The 27791-nt window shown below is 38.4% G+C and overlaps 1 protein-coding gene across 1 annotated transcript in view; it reads right to left on the bottom strand.

Annotated features, from left to right (window-relative positions):
* Window positions 1–27791, bottom strand: part of RORA (RAR related orphan receptor A) — a 368947-nt gene that overhangs the window by 111904 nt on the left and 229252 nt on the right. The window contains exon 2 of the mRNA XM_086471408.1: window positions 316–345. Within this exon, the coding sequence (XP_086327534.1) occupies window positions 316–345 (30 nt within the window). The remainder of the gene's footprint in view (window positions 1–315; window positions 346–27791) is intronic.

Genomic DNA, 27791 nt, shown 5'->3' on the forward strand with positions numbered 1-27791 from the left:
TGGAACAGGCTGCCCAGGGGGGTGGTGGAGTCTCCTTCTCTGGAGACATTCAAAACCCGCCTGGACGCGTTCCTGTGTGACCTGCTCTGGGTGGTCCTGCTCTGGCAGGGGGGTTGGACGAGATGATCTTTCGAGGTTCATTCCAACCCCTGACATTCTGTGATTCTGAGACTGGAACCACCCTGAAGTGGAAAACCCACCAGAATTTTCAAAACGGAGCCTTCTCAGACCAACACCTGACAGTCTGAACGCCACAGCACAGCCTAACATGAATTCCATTTGTAAGAGAAGGCCAAATCAAAAGATACTACTTACATGTATGAGTCTTCTTTGTTACAGAAATACCTGTAGGGAAGAAATGATACCAATGTTAGCAAAGTGACCACCGAGTAAATTCTTTTGACATGTATTTCATCATTAAACTATTTTATTTCAGACACACAGCAGTCACTATAAAAGAGGAATAAAAATTGCAATAATCTGTCTGTTAAAGATGGGAAGTTCTCCCTTCTTCGCCTGCAGAATTTAATGGTATAGTCTCTCCTTACACCTCATCAATGAATGTTTCAACATCTATTGTTTAAATTTTGTTGTTCGAATGCCTATCTACATGCTGCTGTTTTAAAACTGAAGCCGGTGCAAACAGAAGATACCAACACCACTATGGAAGCCTCCTTTTATTTTCCACGGTTAAAATTTTCCCACACTCATATTAACTGGCGTACATCAGACTACCCAGACAGAACAGATTTGAGCAGTACGACAATTCATTTGCTGTGTTATTAAGTTCAAGTAGTTCCTTGACTGCAAACTGTAGCTTATGCTCATTAAAACCAAATGAACAGCTCTCTCAATATAAGTATTACTTGCTGTAATTCCAAGCCAGATGCAAATATCTCCAAGCTGTTAAATATATACTTTCTGAAGTAATAAAGATGTTTTTATGCTAGACAGGCATGTGGCGGCAATCACCAATGATGGTCCAGTGCCAGTGAAATTTGAGAGGCATTTTAAAGAAAGCAACAGAGTGAACAGAATGAGGCAAAATTCATAATACCAAATAAAGATAAATTTAACTCTGTTAAATGTCATTGGAATTCACGCTTGAATACAAACAATATTGTCTCCACTTTAGCAGATAACTGGTGCTGTACTCAGACCCCTCAGTATTTAAGCCTCACTCTCCTTGGGGGGAATTTTATGAGAAGAGAAAGAGGTTACTGGAAGCAGTACAAGTATTTGAAACATTTCATTTGCAATTAAGGCCTGTAATGAAATTTTGGAATTGGAATTGTTTGGCTTACTATTCCTGAAAGACAGAGAGACGTGAATCTCCTTAGCTACCCTCCTATTCCTTTAACCACCTCTTCCAAAAACATATTACTGTAGAAAAAACAGGCCTTTATTTCAGGCTGCTTTATTGTGGAACATCTCAGGGAGGCAGTAGGTTATAATAATTCAGAAAAATACAGACACTTTATCTGCAAATTTAGAGCTCACTGCCAAAGCCAACAGTTTTCAAACTACTCACGTTTTTGGTAGATACATAAATCCACAATGACAACTCCAAATATGTAGCTATCAAGTTTGACATAAACATAATGAAGATTTTTGGCTCTTTGGTTTTGAACCACTGAGTTTTACAAGTGTGAGCACGGGAACCCTTTTTTCCACAAAAAGAAAAGCTGAGAGGCTCTAGGCTTTGGGAAAAGAATTTCTGAGCAGGTCTTTTGAGTAATTTTGTAAATGTGAGACACTCGTAAGCGATTTACAAAAAAAATCAGAATATTAGAAATTGATTATGTACACATACTGATTTAAATTGAAAGGTCCCAGCCAAATCTGCACAGTCCTCATGCTAGGAATTAGGGTTGTAGCCTCAAACTGTAGAGCCAGGGTAAGCAATAAGAACAAAAGGAAAATAAGCATAAGAAAAATAAAACCTTTTAGTTACAAAAAAAGCTACTACAGGGGGCAAATTCAGCATTTAAATTCATATTTTGTAAGAGCCAGCTTTCTCAGATTTTCATTTCAGTCTGGTCATCACTCATTACTGGCTGGCCTCAGAGTAGGTGCACAGAACAAGACAGCTGCATGTGCCAAGGAGGTGAGCATTATTATCGGAACAACAGCTTTGGGCAAGAAGAGGGGCAGAGCGAGAAGCAGCAGAGAGATCTGAAGTATCTACAACACGATGCACAAACAATGTCTTGTGCGCTCTTTGGTATGAGTGTAAAAAACTCTCTCTTCTCTAGGTTTTTCTAAAGGTCTGCCTTACCCTTTGAATTCAAAATTACAGTTGCTGTTAGAACACTTGTTCTTCCACCAAGGAAGAGCATTTTTGCTGCTGTTTGAGTTTTTGAGTGACCACTGACAGCATGTACAGCTCCTGAGAGTCTTCATCATCGCAAACTGTCCTAACATTCCCTGGGCAGAAGCAGTCACCCTGCCCTTGCCTATAGGGCCAACTCCTACAATTTTAAGGATGTTTTATGGAATGGGAAATGCAGAGGAAAAGGTCTTGAATCTGAACACCATTTGCAAAACTTCCTCTCTCAACAGTAGCGCTAATAAATAGATACATCAGTGCTCTTTCAGCATTATGGGAGCCATATGTGTACTTTTCTCAGAAAATAATGCTTTCTGTAAAATCACTTTGAACAGAAAGTGCTTATGCTGTCACTTCTGATTACTCACAGCCTCTTCACAATGGGATTTGCCAAAGCACAAAACAGACTTAGCTGTATTCGCTGACTGAGGGCCTACTTTCCCCTGATACATGAAACAGTGATGGAAATATTAGTGCTTATATTTTTCCACCTTTTTTTTTTACTTAAGATGAGTGGTGGGTTTTTCCAATCAGCTGTTTCCATAATAATTACTGAATACCACATAAGGCCTTTTAGCTGTTTTATGCAGATATTTTTAGATAACTTTTTAAAACAACAGCTTAGAGTTAGGCTTTTTTGCATCTTTTTCGTAATTACACCGGTAGCTGTAGCGAAATCAAAGTGTTTTGCTTTGCACTGTGGTTTTACAGTGGCTAACTGCAATCTGATGGAACAAGGATAATGTTGCCAGTGAGTTCAACAGGATTAGATTTAAATTAATCAGGAATCTTTATTTACGTTAAAATCAGCTGTGAATTTTTAAGCAGTCTTCCCCTTCACACCAGTAACTGAAAGTGCCTAGAAAAACTGAGCAAAAAAATGTAGCAGCTATCCAAACAGTTACTTAAGTCAGATACGTTGTATCTAGTGCTTTAAATATAAATATTAAGTATGCAACACATTCCTACATCATTGCATTCAGTTTCAGTTTTAATGCAGGAAGCCAATGGCTCTGCTATTCAGAACATTCAAGAAGTATAATAATCTCCTAGAAATGAGTGTATTGTGGAAAAAAAAAGTCAGTCTGAAAACTACTTAATGTAAAAAAGGGGAGTTACAAGATCTTTGGCTTTCTTTGGGCCAATGCTGGCTTCCACTTGCATACATGTTTGAATGCCTTTCCTATGAGCCGTACCCTAGAAGTCTTATGCAGACAACTCAGTTCTTTTGCAATCGACAGGATCTCTAGAGAACCTAATTGTGCAAGTCCAACACACATCAGTCATTTTCTTCACAAGATTAGGCTTGATTAACTGCGACTGCTCTCGCTTGTAAATATTTCTGGGACTGGACCATCAGTTTATGTAGATTTGAGCTGACACTATATAATAAAACTTAAACCTAACATACCACTGAAAGACAAAGGTTTATTATATTTTAGTAAGTGGAGAAAAGAACATACTGATTCCTTTCAAAATGTTACTTAATGTAAAATTCCACTTTTTAATGGGCCTCATTTCAGAATGTAGTATAGACTGGAGTACTATGTAATCACTTGCCACTATTAGACTATCCTAAACAGCCAGCTTTCCATTCTTATTTAATAAATAAAGAAAAAAAATAGAGGAATAAGCAACCCTAACTTCAGTGTTGCTAATACAGAAAGACTTCCTGACTTAACCAACCAGGCTTCAAAGTAAAGCAAAGGAAATGTCATGAAAATACCACAATATATCACTGCCATGGTTATCAGTGAGTGAAAGTTTCAGTATTACGGTTATCACAGAATTTATCACTTCAGCAGTGCAAGTTGACATTCCTGATCAACACCAAATCTTAAACAAATTAACTTCTTAGACTTTTCATTGTTGCTATGCAATGCTCTCTGCAACAACAATCGATTTTTTTAAATGAAAAGAATTCATACATGATTCCCTTTCACCCTCCCACTAACAATATGTAATTTGCCATGATGGGTGGTATTTACAAAAATAGCTTTCTGGATGCAATGAACTTTGAAAAGAGTATCTACCAACAGAGACAGGATATTCTTTTGCAAGCGGTTAGCCTGACTGACCTTCAGTAGCCAACTTCAAATAGATAACAATGTCTTCAAGTACAAAAAGAGACTCAGATATTTTATACATCATAAGCTATTTCTCACAGTTGCCCAACCAAATAAGGCAGCATAATGAAACACTGCTTACTCTGTGAACCCAGATCCCTGCTGCTGTTGTATAGTTGTCAACTTCCCATATTGCAAGGGGAAAACACACTCTGATGTACAGAAAGATAAGTAAAAAGTCCCCTGTCTGGCAGAATACATTACTCTGCAAAATACCAAAGGGGGATATTCTTGAATGCAATTTTCTTAAACCTCCAAGAAAACTCTTCCTCAGAAGTTTGTGTGGATAACACACGCATCACTGGCAATGCTCATAACTAATCTCCAGGACTTCCGTTAAGCACCATCGTGTTTCCTTTGCTTTGCTTTTTGGACCAAAATTAGGTGATTAACATTGGTCTGATGACAATATATCTATGTAGATGGTACATGTATACGATGCATTGCTCACGTGGGTGTGTTTATCAATATATCTATTTTTTTTTAACTTACTTTTACCCTCCCCTCAAGCCAGCATTAAGGCTCTAGCATGTTGTAGAACTCAGTCATTTTATGATAGATTGGAAATCTTGGGGGAAAAAATGTTAAAATTTTAAATTCTAAGCCTCCTGCCTGACATATTGTGTAAAATCAGAAAGAAAATGTATTAGAAGCTTGGATCCCACTGTGTTTCATCCTGTCACTCCACTTCTTTTTTACTCTGTCACTACACAAAGTTAGCAATTAAGGTGGAAGATTATATGTAACACTTGGGCACTTGCAGAGAACCTACCAAAGCAGAAGAATAGATTTGAGAGTATTCAGAAAGGAGTTCATTCTCCTAGAAACTTTAATAATGGTCTATATAACAGACTGTAAGGATCTCTGGCTTGAAGGAATTTTGTGATCTTTGTAGGCCACTGTTTACTGTGACCAAGGTAAAAAATAGCATTTTGAGCCAGGCCTCAAAGAGTTCATGGTATTTTCATAAAATCCAGAAAATTATCAAACTACAAATAAAAATTGAGAGTGGGAGTTATCTTCCTGTATGTTAACTCAGGCCAACCATTTTCAGTCATTTCTCCAGGTGCATAGAAATCTAACTGTCCTTAGAGCAAAACTGAAATTTTCACAGAGAGGCCCAGGAGCTGAGATATTGGCTGAGATAGCAACCACAAGGCTGCAGCGGTCCCGATTACACCAGTTCTCACCTAGAGGTAGTCCTTCAAGATGGGAGATAAAAGAAGCCTCAGTGCCCCGATTCTGGGCCTTCAGGTAGCTAGAACTATGATGTGAACATTTTCACACAGGCTACCTAAGCTCTTTCACGTATGTAAACCAAAACAAAATGAAAGAAAACCAAACAGCTACCAAGTGTGTAGCTGTAGTCCTTGCTACTTAAATTTTGTGCAATAGGAATTAATTATTTAAGAATACTGCAAAGTTAAATACATTGGATTATGATTTAAAATGAACTGACGGATATTCTTACATCAGGGAAGGGAAAATAACAGGTTTCTATTTAGAACACGTTTTAAGATATAATTGTAGATTACTCGTCTTCTTATTCTACCCTATAATATCTGCCAATAAAATTTGTTGTATTTAGGAATATATCTATTTATATTCTATGGTCTCATAGATGCTATAGGAGACATGAAATCCTCTCAGTATTTCTATGACCAGGAAAAAAAAAACTGTTCATGAGTTGCACATAAGTGGAATATGATCATAAAACTGTATACATTAATAAAAAATATAAAGTAGCTGTATACATTCATAAAGTACAACAAAACCAACCCCCTAAAGGAAATAGATTTCCTTAATCCATAAGTTACTGATCCACCCAGTTTTCTGCAACCACATCCAGTGAATGTTGGTGCTGCAGTGGGCTACTTGCTTTTACACAGTGTTTACATCTACAAAATTAATCATTTAAGATTTAGGTTTTAACTGCTGGATAGAGTTTTAAGTGCTGGATAAAGTGAGGACAATGGACAAAGATTTTCATTAGTATCGTAAAGATGCCAACGTGAAGAGCACCTTGCTACTAAGTTTTGCCTGTACCACAATTCAATGCCTTCAAGCAGTTCCTACTGTCCTACTACAAATACCGCTTGGTCTGCTTTGTGACAATGGTCGCTTCTAATAAAGAGCAGATGCATCCGTGGACTATTCAAAAGTACAACTCTGATGACAGTGGAAAGGAGCTGGTCAGGTTGCAAAACTGGATGAAAAAGGATATAGGAAAGTTACAAAGTAATTGGAACTTGCTATATACTTTATCTGAAAGATGGCATTTTGACTAGCACAATCTCCCCTGATAAACACAGATACGGCTTCTCTGCTGAGCTGAAAGGAAATGGCGTGGGGGAAGGACACTATCAAGTGATTTATCAACCCCATTTGCTCTGACATACAAGTCACTCTGGGAGATCGCTGATCCAAATATAGCCACAACAAAGTCCAGGTTAACTTTTGAGAAGAAGCAAGAATATCGTGCAAGGTGATACTCTTGCAAGCAACAAGCATTTACTATTTTGTCAATTCTTTCTCTAACAATCAATCTGTGTGACTGCACTTTACCAAGTAACTTCTGTGGCTGACTACAGGTAGAGTTGTAATGTTTGGAAAGATGTGAGGACTTTAGTAAAAAAAAATCCAAAAACCAAGAAATAAAACACCAAAAACCCAAACAATTAACATTCAGGCAAACCCCAAAATGCTAAGATTTATCCCACACCGAAAGCAGGCAACTCTACCACGGGTACTTATTCTGTTTCCCTTGGTGTTACTGGTTTGGCTTTTTTGCAGCACTTCACACCATCAAGTTAGTGCTTATATAGCTGCAAAAAACCAATCCTACCTGCAGTTTACAGACAAAGAAACAGAAACTAAGTCGTTATGTAACTGCAAGTCATGTATTTATAAACTGGGTTGCCTGGCTCATCGCAGCAATCTTAATTCAAAAACTCCAAGCAAGGATTTTCTCACTGCATCTTTCACAATCAGTTCATGACTTCATCAAGATGACTGAGATACCACAAGATATTACACATACATTTATCCCAACTGAACACTTTAGCTGCAATGTGCATGTACATTTGCCTTTCAGTATTCTTCTGAGACTGACTCTTGCAAAAAGTATACTTTTGTCAAGAAATCTCCTATCATGGTACTTTTTTTTTTTTTTTTTTTTTTCCAAAATATACTGAGGTTGAATCTCAACTTCTCATTGCTTTGCTCTCCTGAGGAAAAGAAGTAAGATTCTATTATGTCGTCTTCATCAGCTTTGATGAATGAGAGGAGAATAGGGAGAGGGAAGGATTTGTGCTAGAAGTTCATGCAAAATTTGAGACTTGAATATAGCACAAGTAGCACTTCAACACTTCAGACTCCTTCTGTGCTGAGACCCCTGGAGAGTTGAGTTTAAATCACTAAACTTATTTCAGGAAAGGGGAGAACACTCTGGAGAAAAGTCTGTCGACTCCAGCAAAATTAATAAACTGGTTGTTCCTGATATGAACTACATTTCTTGACAGGAGTTTGACAAATTTCTAATTCTCTCAGCTAGCTTGTGAATACTGCACTTGTTACTCCTTTCTAACAGTTATTTAATACTACAGCACAATAGAAATGATAAAAATTGCTAAGTTTCCCTCACCTTGCACTTTCAGTGTCAGTTACACGTGATAAAGGAAAACTATGACCTTCCTCAATGTCCGTCAAAAAGGGCAGCCTACTCTTTCCTCATTTAAAATGTTCATGTACAGAAAAATGGTGTTTAACCCCGTTCGGTAATTTTTTTAAAGATATCAGAATCAATAAATTGAAACAGATCTCCAATAAAAAGACAGGGGCCGGTTGTCTTGTCTCATTTTTTTCTACAAATCTAAACAGAATTAGTGAAATTTATTTTTCAGCTAACTGCATTCATCTAGCATGATTACACCCCAAATTTGGTTGGACACTCGCTTTTCAGAGTTTTTCTTTTCTCCTTCTTATTAGAGACCACTGTTGGTTTTGCTTCCAAGTGTTTAGGATGCTCACTGCACTGCCACGATGGTTGGTGAGGCACAGTACAGCCAAAATCTCAGCAGATCCCTGTACTTAGGGACTAGCGGAAAAGCTTAATTCCTTTACAGAGATTATTATGTTCCAGAATTGAAATGCAGCTCACAATATACTTCTATGTTTTAAGAAATAGAATAAGGTGTTAATATCCCCTTGACCTGAAGTGTATTTTAGAATCTGTGTAATAAAAATGCTTATGAGGTATCTGAATTACACTAAATAAAGCCATAAAACAAATTAGAGCGGAGTCCATTTGGGTTTTATAACATATACTGAGAAGCGGTACGTACCATCTCAGGAAAAGAAGTCAAAAAGGACGTGCTGAATCAATGTCTCAAAAGTGACATAATTACTTTGCAGCACAAAGGCCCTTTTTATTATTCTAAGATAAGGTTTCGTTCGCTTTAACTACTCAGTTACAGAGCACAGCTACCACCTCAACATATTTTTCACTGACATTAGGGCTCTGGCATGCCTGTAACTGTATGGCAAGGTTAACACGTTTCCCATGATCCTGGACCTAGGAGCCCCTTTCCATTCAGTAGGAAAGATCTTCCATTAGGAGATCAAAAGAGTTTCCCTTAAAAGCTCTACTCAGAAGTAGGAAAATACCTGCTGTGGATAAAGAAGGGGAGGAAAGATCGTGTCATGTTAAGAAGTGTCGTAAAGTACTGCACAGATTCGTGTACTGTACACAGAAGCAATGATCACACCACAGCTACAATAACCTGAAAAGCACAACTGGGACTCTGCATTTTTTAATCCAGTCTTCTGGCAGCTCTGTTAACAGCAAATGTGTGCTCCTGTTTACAGCATACGACACTAAATCTGTGTTGCATCCACCATTCCAAACCATCCTACTGCAATGCACAAGGACTTCACCCATAGATCTGCGGAACGTGATTTGCAAAGCAGTCTACTGCCTACCAACTCTCAAATCATCCTGGCTAGGTTAGTCTTGTCATTCATATCTGAAAGGTTTCTTGTTTATTACACATTAAACTTGAGATGCAGCAGAGAACTTCAAAAAAGTACTTACCACTTTTAATATGTACATCAACTTGCCACAGAAAAGAGTTAATTTTAGATATAAGCCCCAAGCAAAAATCCTGCTTCCAACACACATTTCAGACTGACTTTAGCCTTTTTTTCCCCCCACTGTGCACTGAACTCACGGAAGCTATCAGTGTCATCTATCTCTCTTTTTACACATAAGCCTGTAGGAAAAGACTGGTTTCTATGACTTCATTGAGCTGATACGATTGACACGGCGTGGTTGAACCTGCCAGGCTGAAGCTATGTAGTTAAGATTTCAACGGTATGGACTCAGACTTGAGGGACCTGTACTCACATTCTGGATTACCATCAATTCCTCCAATGACCGTGCAAAATTCATGTAATTTCTATGTATTACAATCTCCTACCAACAAAATAGGTAAATTCAGCCTGTTTCTTCCTCTCTTTGCCTAGTCAGTTGATAATATTTTTAATATCGGTCCTGATTCTTGATATATGTTTGGATCAACTTTATTCATTGGTGCTTCTTCACTATTAAAAATATTCTCTAGAGGTCAAAAATCACTGAGGATCATCACAATGAAAAGATATTATTTTTGGAAAACAGTGGAATTTCATTAAATCATTTTTCATTCTAGTCTGTACTTTATATCACCACCCACAACACCTACCAGAAATTGTAACTATCTCTATATTTAGCCAGTAAAATTCTTCCCTTAAACTTTCTGCTCCCTGAAGACAATGGTTCCTTCAGGAATACAGCAACAGCTTTTACTAATGCTTGGAATCAATATGAAGCTGTGTAGCAGTTAAAAAAAAAAAGGCACATCATGAAAATATCCAAATAATCCCACATTAGTTATTCTCAGGGCTCCAGGGAAATTAAACAAGGGTGGGGAAAAGGCATAACCTGACTCCTTTACATACACAGCTCAAATTTACAGCATTAGCAACTGAAGCTCAAGACAAGAAATTGAGCACTGGTCTGTAAATTCATTCTAATGACATCACTGCCAGGATTATCCTTTTGGGGATGGCTTGTGTAGGGGGTTGGGAGGAGAAGGCAAGGGATTGAGAAAGGAAGATTTGATTATGTTTGAGCTATTTCGATTTGAGGATGCTCTTAACTGACAAAATAGAAAGCATCTTATCTGAGAAGGGATTTCACTCAGCTGCTTTAAAAATCCTCCATACATACTGAAAGTCAGCACATTCCCTGGAGGATCAATTGGCTTGACAAACTCTAGACATCCTCTACACCATCTTAAGGAAAAAAAAAAAAAAAAGAAAAAAAAGAAAAATAATATTTCCATATAATAACTTTCTCCAGGCAAAAGCATGTCATGCAAGGGTTTGTCCTGGGGCAATCAAAAAAGAACTTTTTACAAGTAAATTTAGTGCTTGCAAAAGTTGCTGCATTGACAACACTTGATACCAAAGGGTTCTCTTTGATCCAACAAGCTGCAGCAGGGCAAATGTCTCTTCTGCCACTGCTCTTTATCTCACAGTAGGATGAACTAGATCTAAAAGGGGGGTGAGAGGGAGCTTAGCTCTTCAGGCTCATTCATAAAGAAAACTTTACTTTTAATTCACAAGCGGTCTCACTGATTTAAAGAAAACTCTCACCCAAATATTTGAAGTACTTAGATTACTTCCTACATTTTAAACAGTGAAGTTTTGGTCTCTGCTGAAAGAGCCAAGACAACTGCCAACTGTAGTCCACAGAAGCTCTGAATGGAGCTCTTAGGTACACAGGTGAAAAGCTGGTAAGAAAATGACATCTGCTTCAGAAGATTGCTCAGATTCCCTGCACCAAAACACTGAGTTATCAAGACACTGCATAACATTAGTAATTTCAACAAAGCTCTTGCTCTTGAAAATGATATAGAATAATATTTGTAAACATTTTGTGTAAGATTATACTTTTTGCATTGAAGTTATTACTGTATTTGCACACCACAAATCTATATAATTATGCCTAGACAGCAGCGATACCCACAGAATTATTCCTAAAAAGACAAAATATAGAAAGAATGTAATTTAATAAAAAAAGCTTGAAGCTTTAAAAAGCTGAAACTACAGATTATCATCCTTACAGGTAGACGTATGATCCTTTGCCGAATACAGGAAATTTAGCAACTAAACCACAAAAGCCAGATTAGCTGAAATGTGATCCTTAGCTGGAGACCAAGGGCAGGCCTGCCAAATCACAGCCAGATCCTCACCGCAGGAGGATCCCCTAGCGGCTCTCGGTTGGGTCATCAGCTGGGGTAGCTGAGCACTGCTGATTCCCAGACTGGATCTGATGACCACAGCATGGCAATCAGCCATGCTCATCTGCATCAGCTAACTCTGAGCTGCTGCAGAACGGCCAGGGCACATAAAGGATCACAACTAACTTTAGGCATCTAATAAGGTGCCTAGAACTCCTATAACCTTACATTTAGGGAATACAGTTCCACCAAGATAGAAAGTGTGAATGCTCTCTCTGCACATCAACTAATTGATAATAGTTTAAGATTAATTTTCCACTCTATATTTGTCTCTGAGAAAATTTAAGTTGTCACTACTGTGCACACTCACCAGCATTCTTCCCTCTTTTAAACTTGTCTGCTATCAGATTTGGCAACAACTAATGAAATAGGTAGGTTGTTTTTTTTGTGGGTTTTTTTTTTTTGGGGGGGGGGGGGGGGTGGGTTGGTTTTTTTTTTGTTTTGTTTGTGTTTTTTTTTAACTGCTTTCAAAGACTGTATAGTTGAGGCATTCCAAGGTTCTGCGGGGCCACCACACATTCCACATGCAAACAAAACTCTCATTAGTTTCAACATGACCAGTATGGGATGGAATACCATATGTTGACCTGCTGGGCAAGAACTGTGAATTTGGCATGTGCCTTATGCCAGACAGCATGGTTTACTGTGCTCGCTTTTGAGATAACACAGCCTGCCTGTAACAAACACTTCTGTGTAAATGTCTCTACTAGTTAATACATGTAATAAACTGAACAAAAAAACTGTAGAACGAGCTCCACTAAAAAGAAATCAGTTAGTTACACTCATTAGACTTATATCTAGGTTATTGTATGCATTAAAAAATGATGACATGTCTCCAAGTGGCTCTTGTTTCTACAGTCTTAAATACGAGAGTTTGTTACCTCAGAAATTACTTTCTAAGAGACTTTACTATGGCTCTATCTCACCGCAACACAGAGAATCAAACAGAGTTAGTTTGGCATGCTCTTGTCATCCAAATATTTACCCAAGTATCCCCAGGAAGATAGGCACTCAGCATTCCATGAGTCCTGAAACAGCTAACATTTTTGTTTTCTCATTTCTCCAAACTGTGTACATTAAAGCATGAGAAACCTAGGCAAACTACTACTACTGCCTAAGACACTTCACAAAAAAATAACACATTACTTTGTAACATCAGTAGCACTGCATAAATACAATCAAGAGTAGTACTTGAATCAAGAGATAAGAAAAGGATGCAGGAGAGACAACTGAAGGAAGAAACAAAGCAATTTGGGGGAATTTTGAAAGTAAGACTCCACTAACACTTAATTAAAAACACTGCAGAAATTCTCCAAGCAGCTCCTGTGATGTTTCCACAAAGGAACTCAGTGTTTTGGTGCCCACAGAAAACAGATATTTGTATATGCAGCTAAATGTGTACATGTGAACAGCTGGACATGCGTTTTCCCATAGAGATGGGCAATTTTGTCAATACATCGAAGGCAAGGATTTTGAATGCGTCCTTGAGCCAGGCATTCAAGCTCTGTTTCCCATCTGTGTTACAGGGATAATATTGCCTCACAGGGATTCTGTGAGTGTATGGGTGAGGATAAATAGGATTACGATTGAAAGGTGGTAGTACATCCCAGAAAGCTCATATCCTAACATCATCACAGTGCAACATTAAGTTATCTGACAGATACTGAACAATAGTATTGGCCGGTTGGTTTAAACTAGCAATTGCTATCCACTGCTTGTTTTTTCTTTAATTTTCCACTCACTCAAACTCCTTGCAAATATGATGAGAAACGATGATATGGCAAAGTGGAGTTCAGGAAAAAACCTTCAAAAAGCACCAAGATTTAAATTTACCTTTTCCTAACCTGAATTGCCATGCTCAGCAGGGGTCAGACAAGGAATTTGTTAATATGTGGAAATAGCCTCTTTTGGATGCACTGAGAATGAGCAGTATTCATTACTAAAAATCATACATGAGTTGTATAAATATTTACTGAGCTGAAAGAACATGTTGGCCAACGTTTTCCACAAATCAGTGGAAGGGAGTCTTTAATTAACGAAACCAAAGCTGTAGGGTTTTACTAGGCACTTAAGACCAGTTCTGGAAGCTAAACACAAATGCCATAGTTCAAACAGTAGAGTCTATTAAGTCCTAGCGCACTCTTGCTCTCGGCTGACTGCTTGCAAACTGTGAAGAGGATTAAGGTGGATGGGATCACTGCCAACTTGAAGCTGTTAAATGACTGCATTACAAAAAAAGCTCCATAACTCACTGTTGTTGAATATTTTTCCTACAAAATTCTCAGCCACTGGAAAGATAAATAGGGAGGAAGAAAGGTTTCTTTTCAGGGTTTGGTGGGGTTTTTTTTGGAAGTTAAAGTGCATTTGCTGCACTGACAACAGCAGGATCATAACCACCTGACCCACTGAATACAAATAATAACTGGTAAAAAAAAGAGCAATAATTAATGACCAAATCTGTGTGCATTCCATTAAGTACCAACAGCTGTCATAAACATCTCAATTTGAAGAGCTGCTGGATAGGGAATTACAGCACTGTAAAAAGCGCCTTCCTTCTGCTGCTCCACAGAACTGGAACATACCAAGGCTTTAAATTTTTAAACATGGCTTTCATGTTTTTGGTGTACAAAAAAAAATATCTCTGAAAAATCAGCTTGTTAATAGATTCATCTAGCAGCCTCCAACCTTCCTTTCTATCTGGAATGCTTCTGTACACTGAACAGCGATCGTTCTGCTTATCAACGTTTTCAATAATATTTTAAAACTGCTTAAACAGTACAGTAACTTAACTGCATTCAGGGGGATATGGGATACCCTTCCTCATTATATCCAGAGTATAAGCTTGTGCTAAAATGTCACATCTTCTGTTAAACTGGGCAGACCTCAAGATCTGCCCAACTTTTTCTTACAGGTAACAATGTTACCATAATTCAGGTCTGGAATATTTGAAAGCCACAAAGACAAACCACTTCTCATACCCAGCGTGTACCCAGAGCAACACTGAGGAGGAGAGCAACTCTACAGTTATAATAACAAGTTATTATCAAAGGAATAAAAGAATTTTGTGCATGCCCAAACTTTCTCAAAATGGCAGTCCACTGCTGTCTGCTCAGTGTACACAACATTTGCGATGAACAGATGCTAGTGCTACTGCCTCTTCTATTAAGAAAAGTCACTTTATTTGTCACACCATATTTGAGCATGTGGGGGTTTTTATTGCCTCCCCTTGCCAGTAAAGAATGACTAATAACTGTAATTTGTCATTTCCCAGCTTTTGTGGTTTCTGTTTTAAGCAGCGTTCCTTATCTTTTGTGAGTTTCAATTTGGGGAAAATTGCCTTTTATACAATACTTTTTTCCTATTTCGTGTCAAGTTAGCACCTTCTGGGTCCTAACTATAGTGTAGGTGACAAGTACACCTACAAACACAGTGATTGAGACTGTTTTGCTTTGATAAGGCTGCAAACAGCCCAGGTATCAGAAATATTATCTGCCTGCACTGGTCAAACAAAGTATGCTGCAACTGAACTATCTTTCAAACTCTGAGAGGACAGGTACCAACGACAGGAAACGCCGCTTCCCCCTGCCCCGAGAAAGGCTTTTCTTTCCAAAAGCACACACTCTGCAGCGTCCCTGCCAAAAGAACACTTGGTATTCATTTTCAGTCCTGGCATACGTTAAATCCTTCCTTTTAGATGCACAACAAGCAGCTGACTTAGGCCTCAATCCTCATCTCCCTTCCAAGCTGTAACTTAGCTCCACTGCTGCATAACCCCTGGAAAACAGGCAGTGATAGCACAGGTCACAAGGAAACTCTGGGCCCAGCCTCCCCTAACTTCATGCCCTCTGCACAGATTACTGAAGATACAGGGAAGAACCTGTTTTCCTGTGAAAAGCTGATCTTTCTTTTGAACTATGTCTTAGAAGACAAACAACTATGTATGTGTTCCCTCCCAAGATACCTCAAGCCTCATAAAGCTTCACTATACATCATTTATTTAACAACAAACTTGAAAGGACGAAAAACATTTGAGTTATACCAGCACATTAGGAAAGAAACTAAAAGTACAGATTTTAAGGAATACAGGCCAATCATCATTGCATTTCAAGACAGGATAATGGGGTTTTAAATGTTTCAACTGAAAAAAACCAAACACAAACAAACGCAGAAACCCCCACAAACCAAAACCAAACCCACAAATCTAAACTGAATCCCCAAACTCTAAAAAATGGTTTAATTGATTTTCTTCATGAGCATCTTCTCAAAGAATAGGCCAATTTCTTACTGAATCAGAGGCTGGCAAGACATCGGCTGACACACAGGGTATCAGACCTTAGAACACAGTGCAAAAAGGCAGAATCCGCTTGCAGAACTGCCTTGGCAGACAGCTCAGGTGGGTCTCTTATGCCTATATTTTCAAGGTAGCCCCTCAATCACCCACACTACCAAACAATCCTGTTCAAGTCTGGATTCAGTTATCTTACTTGTCAAACCCAAAAATTCAGCCACACAAGACGACCGGCTGGAACGTAGCCTCCCACCCTCACTCCTTTTCCAGGCATTGTGGATGTAGTCCATGTGGCAAACTTAAAGTCACAGTCAGCCTTGGCTAATAAAGACAGTGTATGTACAGTCTGGACCTAACCTTTAATTCTGTCAGGTTTGCATGATAACATGTAGCTGTATTTGAGACCCTAAGAGCCTCGATCTATTCACAACTTTGTGAGAAAATAAAACCTAGGGTTCTGGTTAACAGACAATAAAAAGAAGCAAGCCTTAAAATGATGGAAATACCCACTGTTTCCCTGTTCGTGCTAATAAAAATGCAGAATTTAAATAGTGCTTTTGTTTCCATATTTCCTCTTTCTTGCTCTTTGCTGTAGCTATGTTTTTTATAAGTAGGAAAAATGGAAATGACAATCACTTATTTTGGAATCCAGGAGAAAATCCAGCAAAGCAAGGCAAGGGCATCCTAGTCCCAAGAAACACAAGCTGCGAGCTCTGCCCACACAGCTGTTTCACCTCAAAAGCAAGTTGCAGTGTATTCCAGGAACAACACGCAGTTTGTTCCTTTTCCTTCTTTCAGTTTCAAAAACATAATGCAAACCGACCAAACATACTACATCCTTCTGAGACAGAACCAAGGAGAGGATAGGACAAGTGACGGAACTAAACTTCGACTGTAGGTAAATAGTGATCCAGAACTTCATACTTCAACTATCTCTAACTGTGAAGTGCCAACAGAGAGGTTTTATACTCTACCAGTGCCATTGCCAAGCTACTAATTTTCAGCACTCTCCAGATCTCTGCTGAGATGCAGCACTGGAAAACTTCCCAGCAGTCTTCCTACCTAGGCTTCCAGGTCTGACAGCCTGAAAAACTGGTCTTTTCATTCTAAAACACTTCAAGATGAGCACAGACACCGAAGAACATTTTAAGTGTGGCATCCAATGACTTATACCAAATGTGTGTTGTCATTCTCTGAGCAATGAGTCACAAATATTCTATGGCATGAGAGTTCTAGGCTAAAGATAAAAGGAAGCAACTTCTTTCTCCAAAAATGTCTCAAATATCAGAAGACACAGTAACATGCACCTACTCTAATTCCAAAAAGTATTAATTTTAACTTCTGACACTTTTTCAGAAATATCATCACTATCTTTTCCCACTTACAAAAGGTAACTCTGTGCTGCTTCGTCCATCTTTGGCTAGGGTTGCTTTCTTCAGATCCATTCAACGCCAACACCTCATGTAATACCACTTTTGTACAGAAAAGTTTTAAGAGCTGTTTGTTGCTGGTTTTTCTTCATCAGATGAGCTTATACAAACTCCTTCACATTGGGACGAAGTACGGAGTGATGATGTATTCTTGCATCTGGCTCTCTGAACAGATAAAGCAACTGGTGCTTTTTAACTGGATTTTAACTTCTCCTCTCCTGGCCCCACCCTTATATCTAATAACATAAAGCTCTCCTAGTATCTGCTTTATATTTTTCTCTACCAACAAGGAAAAGAATACAGACTCCAGCATCACTGAAAAACAGGGAATGTAACAGTAGCCTTACTTCAGAAAACACAGAATCGTTTCCCACCTTCATCATAGAGCTCAGCTCCAGATAGCCACGACGTACTGCACAGTCAATTCCATGCTAACATTGGTACTTGTTCAGTTAAAGCAAGCACTGCAGAAGACGATAAAGCAATCAGGCTTCATTTACTGTTACTTAACTGTGTTTTCAGGTCTAATTCCTTTTGAATCTCACTTTTTAAAATGACAATGGGTAAAGAAATTCTTGACCAATATTTGACACAAGCTAACACAGAACAGAAAACTCTTTTCTTAACAGTTCTATCTAATTCATATATTCTCTACCAACACTAATGAATCTGTTTTAACGCCACCGTATCAGCACCATTGTGCTAAAATGCCATCTACGAGACACTCAGGTGAATCTATTTGGCAAAACACCTGCATAGAAACACAACAGAAACTGTCTTTATACAAAGATGGCATCAAAATGTTTCAGTAGAAATCTTAATGTACCCTTTGTTATGAAGAGAGTCTAAATATTTCACCTGTTTACAAACCTCCCATCAGCCGTAATACCTCATTTGGGATGCACCGAGAACCAGTAGAATTCAGTTCACTTGCATTATGGGCAGAGTGAAAAACAATGACCTTTCCATTGAGCATTAAAATGCTAATCAACCTACAGAGAAAACTTCATGATAATAAATGTTATCTTTTTAGCCATGAGAAGAGACTGAAGCAAAAGGTATGCACATGATGCTTTTGTTCAAGGGGCTAGCATAGAGGAAGGGATATTTTCTGAGAAGACAGGAACCTCAACTTGCCCAGTTCAACAAGTCTCATGCAAATCCCAAGTGCAGACAAGGAATTATCGATATTGGAGTCTACTGGTTACAAACAGGGGTAATTTTAAACAAGGCACATTGTGCTTTCCTTGTTTATGCATTTGGGTTTGCACAGAAAGGTTATGACCAGTTATTGGCCAAGTGAAAACAGGACCTCACTCTTCTTGCGCACCTGAAATGTAATGCAAGTTTATTCAAGCTTGGAAAAACAGGCAATGGGTAGTAGCTTAAACAATATCTCAAAGCTACCACAGCTCTAGCCTAAAAATTATGCCTGAAGTGGGCACGAATTTATAAACAGGGACGGGTGTCTCTTTGCTAGACTTGAGTAAAGGACATTACATGAACACCAGCAGGAAGATGTATTTAGTTTAATTAACAGCCAGAATGTTGTATTTTGAGGTGCCCTCACGCATTGCTTTTATACTACATGCTGAAGAATCTTAACTGAAAGGCATCTCAGGAAGTTAACAGTATCTGATGGCCCAGGTGTGAACAATGTTCCTTCTCAACAGAGTGAACTTAAAAAAAAATTTAGCCCAAAGAGAAACACACAAAATAGGTATGTTTGTTGAGCAGCAAAACACAATTTATTAGTCCAAATGGAAGAAAATTAAAAAGAAAATAAACTTTGTTTCTCATGGGATCCAAAATGGACTAAAGTGTTAGGTCCTGGCATCCTCTTAAGGATTCCAAGGAGTAACTGAATCCCATACACTCTCTGTTGCTCTTAAAAGTAACAATAATAATAAAAAACAAATATTCTGAAAATCATATTAAAGGATAATTGACAATAATTTTTAGATTGAACCCTAATGCTCATAAGTTAGACCACTGAAGCAGCCTTGGAAATATCAAAGATCCACTAGATTTTATCTTGCCAAGCTGTAAAATACACCCCAAGGAAGTTCTCTTTTCTTTCTGCTCATTCTCATGCAGATCAGTTCCTGACAGATCCTCAGAGACTCCTTCAGGACAGGCAAAAAGCTGTGCTACATAAAAACTCCAGGGATATGAGAGACTCCCTCTGTGTTTAGTGGAGCTCTCACAGAAAAGCATTTCTTAGTGCTTGGTAAGCAAGAGGTTAATAGCCTATATAAAAAAAAAAAAAACACCTCTAACAAAAAATGTTATTTCAATTGTATTACATTTAGGAGCCCTGAGGGTCATGGGGTAGATAATCAAAAAGGACAAGGAGGAAATTAAAAAAGGGAAGAAGGCAATCAAAAAGGGCATTTAGAAGGACCCATAATCCTCCATAGGAAGAATACTAATTATACTACTGCATCATCTTATAATTAACCCTGATCTAATTTTTTTTTTTTATTTTAGCTGTAATAACTTTCACATGTACAATGATTTGATCGCTAATTCTCGCCAGTCTTTCTTGAACAGCTATTTTAGGTTTGGTAGCTACTTTTTACATTGCTGTTTAACTCTCATTTTTAAAGAAGTATGACAAAATATTGAGTTATTTGAATTATTTTGTCATCAGTCATTCCAATTAGCACATCGGTTTTCTTTTATTCTGACAGTGCTGGGTGGTACACTCTTTTTCTTTCCCAAGAAGTTTCTTCTATTTCAGAGTGAAATTAATCTCTGATATAAATTAGTGTGTTGCACTCACTTCAGCAAACTTGGCCATACCTCTTTGTGATGACTTCCATCTGTATTTCATATTTTGTTTAATAAATGTGGGATATTATTGTAGCCAGGAAACTAAATTCTCAACATACCTTCATTCCACAGCAGACCCCTGCTTGGGCTTACCTACATTTTTGGGCAACTGGGCACACATTGCTATATTTCTAATGACTTACAAACAAGTCTGATTTTTTGCCAAGCTGCAGAAAATAAGCAAGCCCCAAAAGAAGGTGCTTTCCTTTGGTTAAGGGCCAGTCATTTATGTACGAAGATAAAATTTATTCCCAAACTAACCTGAGATGTTGACACATGTAATGATTTGACAAGAAAATCTGGCAGTGAGAATGTATAAAAAGTGGACTCTACAACCGATCTGTGGGAAAAAAAAAGATCCAGAAATAAGCCTGTGTAAAGTCTGTCCTCAAAGGAAGGTATCTACAGACATCACTTATTTTTCTCCTTGATCTTTTGGATTAATTCTAGCCATATATACTCTCTGCAGATACAAAAGCAGACGCGCTGCCTTCTTAGATTCAGATGTGTGAATAAGCATACGTAACAACACATACTACTTCTAACTGAATTTTTGTAGCGCGATACGAAGTTATCCTCTTATTTTCTATACTTCCTTCATGTATCTGTAAGGCACCTTGCTAATTAGTTCTTAATGGTCACTAGATTCTCATATAATTAACGTTTGGAGGGCATTATTCCCAAGTCAGGACCAATCTAAGGATGGTAGTCTCTAAGGCTTCCACCATAACATGTGTCATGGGAGGAAGCATGTTTTTTAATATTTTAATAATCACTTTACTTCAGAAATATAGGGCCTGAGGGGTTTAGTTTACACAGTGTGGAAACATCAGCTTCACAGAAATCCAGAGACTACATTGTGTGGTCAGCAGCACGTACTCTCTGGATGAACACATTACTCCTCTGGAGAAAACAGAAGAACAGAAAAAACCAAAAGGCAATCTATGTGATTAACACTAATTTCCTTCTCATTAAGCAAAGAAAGTATTATTTCCAAAGCAAGAATTTAACCCTGATTAAAAGGCAAACCCCGAACTTTACTTCTTAAATAACGGACTTTAGTCCTGCATCAAGAAGTTTTGTCTAGATGATAACAGTTTGCAGAGAGCAAGTAACGTCAGGATTTCTCCCCATATAAGCTAAGACATTTGTGTAAGAATATGGGAAACAGGAATGCTACTTCCCGAGAAAACAAGTAAGAATAGAACATCCTAAAATGTGAGTAGGCCCGTCTGAAAATCTCAATCTTTTCTTGTTCCTTTTGAAACCCTTTCTTAACCTAAATGCACATTTTCAATCAATATTTAATAACACAAAAGCTACATCGCCCTAAGGCATCCAATATTCCCCTATTCCTATTATTTTCAATGCAATAATATTTAATATAGCTACTGAATCATTTGAATTGATGGTTGAACTCCTCAGATAACACAAAAAACTAAACTTGGAGCCGGTTTAAGCTTCTATTGCAGCCTGCACCATCAGGCAGCTGAAACTGAAGGTATGAAATTAGAGAGTAATTATTATTTAAAGTATCACCTCCTCTATCTTATTCAGAAATACTGACTGCAGCCGTAGTGATTCTGTCACAGAAAATTGCCACACTTGTCAGCGTTTTTAATTTTTGCTGGTTTATCTTACAAAGTAGTAATGCAGACAGCAGTGAAATGAAGCACAGAATCATCTCATTAATGACCTGTCATTCCTAGTACCTTCCTCTTTTCGTACCTGAAAAAAAACAATTAAGAGCAAACATAGTGAACAGCTAACACTTGGGAACATCAGAAAATGACAAAAATTGCCACTTAGTAAATGAACTTTCGGTCAGCTTTGGATGTTAAGTAAGCATGCCCTGTTATGCCCACCCAAGCTGTGCCCTCACAGCACGCTACTAATGACGTGGAAAGTTTTCCTTATTTCCTTGAGCAGTTACATTACCACTGTGAAGCACACTTTTTCCCTGGAAAACTCCAGGCAGTGCCTGCTCAAGCAGCTGCATTACTCTGCAGTCAGACCAAGAAATTCTCTGCCTCTCTGGCTAAATAGAGCCCTCTTATACTGCCAGAAGCCTGACACTGGAATATTTTGCTGTGACTGACAAAACCAAACAAAGATTATTTCACCTGCTTTCAGCTATTGCTTTTACGAACATAACAAGAATACCTAGAAAAGGCAATAGCCACCAATAGACTACCTGCTATCGATTTGTTTTCTATTTATTTATTTAATCACAGCTACCAAAAAAGTACCTCCATCATAATGAACAGAAGTCAATTTCAGCTAGAGAATTTGAAAAATGATAATACACTTGATAATCACTAGAAAATAGCAACATTAGAACACCCATTTGCATAAGAAACAAAAATGAAAGCAGTTACCAAATCTTCTTTGTGTATATGTATAAATAATTGCTTCTTCAATTAAATGGCTACCCTTTAAGAAAATAATTACACTGAGTCCACTGTACAAGTAAGTTCCACCATACAGAGATGGGCCAGCTGATGTAGCAAAAAGTATTCCTTTTTAGAAACGTTCTTAATCATTTAAGAACATTTTGGAGTGCGTGTGGGGTGCCCTGCCACACGCACCCTGACCAGCTCATGCTTCCTGAGGCTACTGCTGCTGGGCTGCCCTTTGATGCTACAAGATCCCAGCAACAGGGTTCCTGTAGGATGATGTTATCTCATGCCCAGGGACCATTTGTTTCCAAATCTTGTCCTTCCTCACCTTCCAAAGGTGTGCAATAAATCTCTTCTGTTTCAAGGTAAAAGAATTTTTTACAATATGGAGTGAGGACTAGCCTAAAGTACTAGTTATCTAAATACAGGCTAAACTTATGCTAAGGGGATGAAGGCACCTCAAGAATAAAAAAAAAAAAGTTAGCCTAGAAATCAGAGATGGAAGATTTGTAGGTACATTTACTTTTTGTTTTTCTCTTCCTCTTTCAGAGAGCATATGGAACCCCTCTTCTGCTTCTTCCTCAAGAACCATGCGTGGTGGGAGTCACATCTTCAGGCACTATTGAGACTGGTATACTGATCTTCCAAATACTATGGCAGCTCCCCGATGGTTTTTCTGCAACCTTCAGCATGTACTGAATGCTGATGGCAGCTAGAACCCAATTCCTCATCTCATTTGGTAAATAAGCAGGCTCCCAACTCCTTCCTGCACAGCACAAAATAAAAAAGGGAGGCAACGATTTTAACACTTTAAATAGACTAAAACTTAACATAATACAGAAGAAACATTTCTTTACATGAATTTTCTCCCTGCTGAATTCCAAAGGCATTCTGTAAACAATGGAGGTGTTATTCTAAGAAAAACCCCAGAAGCCTGCAAAAGTCTAATTTAAAACATTAGGCAACCTAAGCACAGACCCACTGCAGCTCCCTTTGCTTTGTTATTGGCTATCCAAAGCTAAACAAGTCTGTTACCTGGATTACCGACAGGTTGAGAATGGAATTACCCCTGGTATAAAGCCGCTTTGCAATCAAATTTAACTTCTAAGGTTTGTGGGGTTTTTTAACCACTGAACTACAGTTCACCCACTTTTTGCCCAGCAAACAAACTTATTTTCTCAGAATTTCAGTTTACTAAAGTTGTCCTGAATTTGTTCAAGGGACAAAAAACCAAAGAAACCACATAAGATACTCTTTCCAGCTCAGTGCAAGACTGTCAAAGCTCAGATTTTCTTATATATTTTCTTGAGACCGTGCTGCTTCTCTCTTCTCTGAGCATACTGCTATGCTCACACCAAGACAGACAAGAGCCCACCCTGGAGACTCTCTTCTTTCCTCTGATGACCCCCACCCCTATGCATGAACTCATAAACACCGTCTTGGGTAGTGTGCACTCAAAATGAGTGCCTGTGAAAATACAGGCTTTCTTACTATCGCTGAAACAGTCTTCCCTCTTTAGAAAAAGTCCTGAACTCATACAAATGACGCTGCAAGACAGAGCAGGCTACGCAGATTTACATTTCATTCGCAATCCTGTGACATAACTACTCAAAAACTGGCAAGGGAGAAAGACAAGCAGAGAGACAGAAAGATACTAATTGGTGAATGTTCTAAAGAAAGTTAAATGAGATTAGCAGCAAGTATTTGACACTGTGCTTTCTAACTAGGTCTCTCTGTCTAACAGATAGTCAAGACAGATAAGAGCAGTTGGATAACTAATAATACACCTGCTGTATCTCCATGAGCTATAAACAGGCAAGCTACAGGCAGCCTAAGCCTATGAGGTAGTTGCCTTCAGAGCAACTGACCACCCAGAAACACATTTTTTTTCCCAGCACGCTACCTGCAGATGACTGAACTGTTCTCCTGCATTTCCAGTCTCAGCTAATTTTCTTCTGATCTGCTGTAGCTGGCTCATTTGCTTTCAGACCTGACTTCAGCTTCAGTGACTTCTAAGTAGCATTGCTAGATTTGAAGAGCTACTTAATGTCATCAGGTGTGCTCTTCAGCCTCTCTGTTTACAAAAGCAAACCAGTATGAACTAGAAACAACTGAGCCTCATCGAAATCTCTCTGGATAGGAGGAAAAGTACTTTAGCCACAGACTCTGTAATATGCAAAGCAGGCTTGAGTGAACTATTCGTAGCGAATAATCTTTGCGGCAAATTCTCCCTTTTTCCTACTTATGAATAGGCTTTGACTTCCATAAATTCACTTGTGATTTAAAAGAATTTGACCTTTTCAGAAGAAAAAGTAAATTAGCAAACCATTGCCATTACACTGTCAGGATCCAGTTGGTAATTTAGTCATGGGGGACCAGTCCTGCTCCCTGACTGGTTACATGTACGTTTGTAATTAAAAAGGAACACTGAAGGATAGAGCTGATGGCTGAGGATCCTTGGTTCTTTTAGGAATACAGTATTGAGTTAACAATGATATTCACCAGCTGGATCAGAGACTTTTACAAAATGACTGAAATTTAACCACTGGAAAAGACCGAGCCCATTTTAGTACACACCAGAGCCAGTTTTAAAGGGAATGTAGAGGGCAGATGATCTATATTCAGGGGACAGCCAACCTCCTCAAGTGTAACCATCACCTAGCCAAATTCTGGCTTTGGGTGGTGTGCTAATTGTCTCATCCGGAGATTATGTAACAATTTGGGAGTGAGGCTCAAGCCTGCTTAGGCTGCTTATAAAACACACTCCATATCGTCTTACCCTTAATATTCATAGCAAACAGAAAACCCACTAGAGCTAAGTCTGTGACCAAGGCTTGTTAATTGTGTCTTATAACTTCCTCTTAGCCAACTTCTCAATTATTTATCTAATATGCACGAGAACATAAAAAAGGGATTTGTTGGAAAAAGAATTGACAAAAAAAATTTAAATTTCCTGGCCAAAATAATTTTAAAAGCCCCATGCTTTCGAAAATAATACAAGAAGTTATGTCATTTGAATGATCTATTTCACTGTTCCTCTCTTGCACTACCTAATGGCTTCTACAGTGAGCGAAAGACTAACACAACCTACCAGGAACACAGTCACCCCAGGAGGCAGAACGACAGAAGCAGTTAAACACCACTGCCCCTTGAACTTCCACATAAACACAAGCAGTCAAGGTTTGGCCCATTTCTCCCACGCAGGCTCCATTTGACAGACAGACTGCATACCAAATCATCCTGCAGGACTTGTACTCATCTACTTGGCATTGTACGTGCTTAGATATTCAAGAGAAATCCCACTTCGATGTAATTCTTCACTTGCATAGTCTGCGTTGTCTCTTTGGTTGCCTAATCTCAAGTCATTCTCTGCTCATGATCTATTTTGTTAAATGTTAGCCTTGAGACTGTATCTGCAATGGCTATAATCTGCAAAAGTATCTCCCCATGCCCTCTGTTGCTTTAAAGCACTAATTTCAAAATAATTTCCACAAATAGGAATATGTAACATGTTCTGTTGATCAGTTTATGAGATTTTTCACATATTTGAATAAAAAGAAACCACTTGTCTTATTTTCAAGCGCAGGATCTCCATGTGACTGCCTTCTTTCAGTGTTTTTTGCCTGTAGTTACACTGCACCGACATTAGGTTCGTTTTTCCACAGGTAGATGTAATTTATTCCCAAGTATTCAGTGACCATGCAGTCAAAACACAGATCTGAAAGTGAAACTCTGTCTGGGAAGTAGGGTTAAGATGGAAAAAGAAAAAAAAAAAGCAAAAGGAAAAAAGAGAGAATCAATTACTGTCCCCACAGGGGTTTTTGGGTAGGGAAACACTTGAGATCATATAAGTACTCCATTCTGTAGGATCTATTTTACAAATTACCATCAGGCTTTCAAACAAGGGTCACTAAATGCTCTCAATAATGCTAAATGCTTAACTTCCCAGTGGAGATGAAAACCACAACACATAAACTATAAATTCAACAGCAAAATAATCTTACACAAAAAGCAGACTAATAAAATGAAATGGCTTCAGGGCATGTAAAGTAAAAACTGATCTTGTGGAAGAACTTTGACTATCCATTTAAAATGCAAAACTCTCAGTATGTCAAGGCTTACAGTTTTGTCTGGAAAAGCCATTCATATTCCTTGATGTGAACCAGAGCCCGAGAAATCGTTAAAGGCAGCAGTAACAATACTGTTGGGCTTTGTCAAACGCAGCACAGGCTCTGTGAAATGGTTCTCTTTGAGTGAACAGAGGTAAATAACAGTAATTGCTTTGTTAGATTGCATGCCAGAAATAAAGCCTTTTATACTTATGCAGAGTAAAAGTCAAAACCACGGCAGGAAGACTCAATTTCAGGAAACAGACTGTAATGAAATAATGCTGGTGGTTCTGCTAGCCAGAAGCTTACTTGGGCCTTTGAAATGGTAATGTCCTTCACTGTATAGCGGAAACCTAGTAAATGAAGAATCTTGTTGCACAGAAATTGATATTCTTTGAATAGATACATCTATTCTCCCTAACAGCTCTATTTTCAAGCTAGCTCCACTATGTCCCTTCAGCCTCCCCTGCTCTTATTTTGAAAGCTACTCACAAGGTAGCAAATGTTTACTAATCTTATTTGGACTTGACAAGATACTGATGCACAAGGAAGCTTTTCCTTTGTCTGTCAAGCACATTTGTTTTCAACATCTCACTCAAATGTCACTTTCTTGCACACACAAAGAAAGTCTACCTCATTTATGTACCTATGGTAATACCGACATCTGTCATCTTTTCCTTGTCATGCTCTGCCTGTTCCAGAAACTTCTTTTCTTTCAGATTTAACAGCAGATGTTTGCAAGGTCAGTTCATGGTTATGTCTTCTAAAAGATCTTGTTTTTCCATCACCAATTCATTTCTGAAAGAAACTAGGCCACCATTAGGCAGTTATCATTTTTTGGGCATTAAACTGGGCAGTATCCTAGACAATTATAGCTATAACTCCTTTCCTACGCACCCTGTGACACATTACACTGCTTAATGCAACAGACA

The sequence above is a fragment of the Leptosomus discolor genome, chromosome 11 (genome assembly GCF_034619465.1).
Source record: "Leptosomus discolor isolate bLepDis1 chromosome 11, bLepDis1.hap2, whole genome shotgun sequence".
Classification (NCBI taxonomy): Eukaryota; Metazoa; Chordata; class Aves; order Leptosomiformes; family Leptosomidae; genus Leptosomus; species Leptosomus discolor.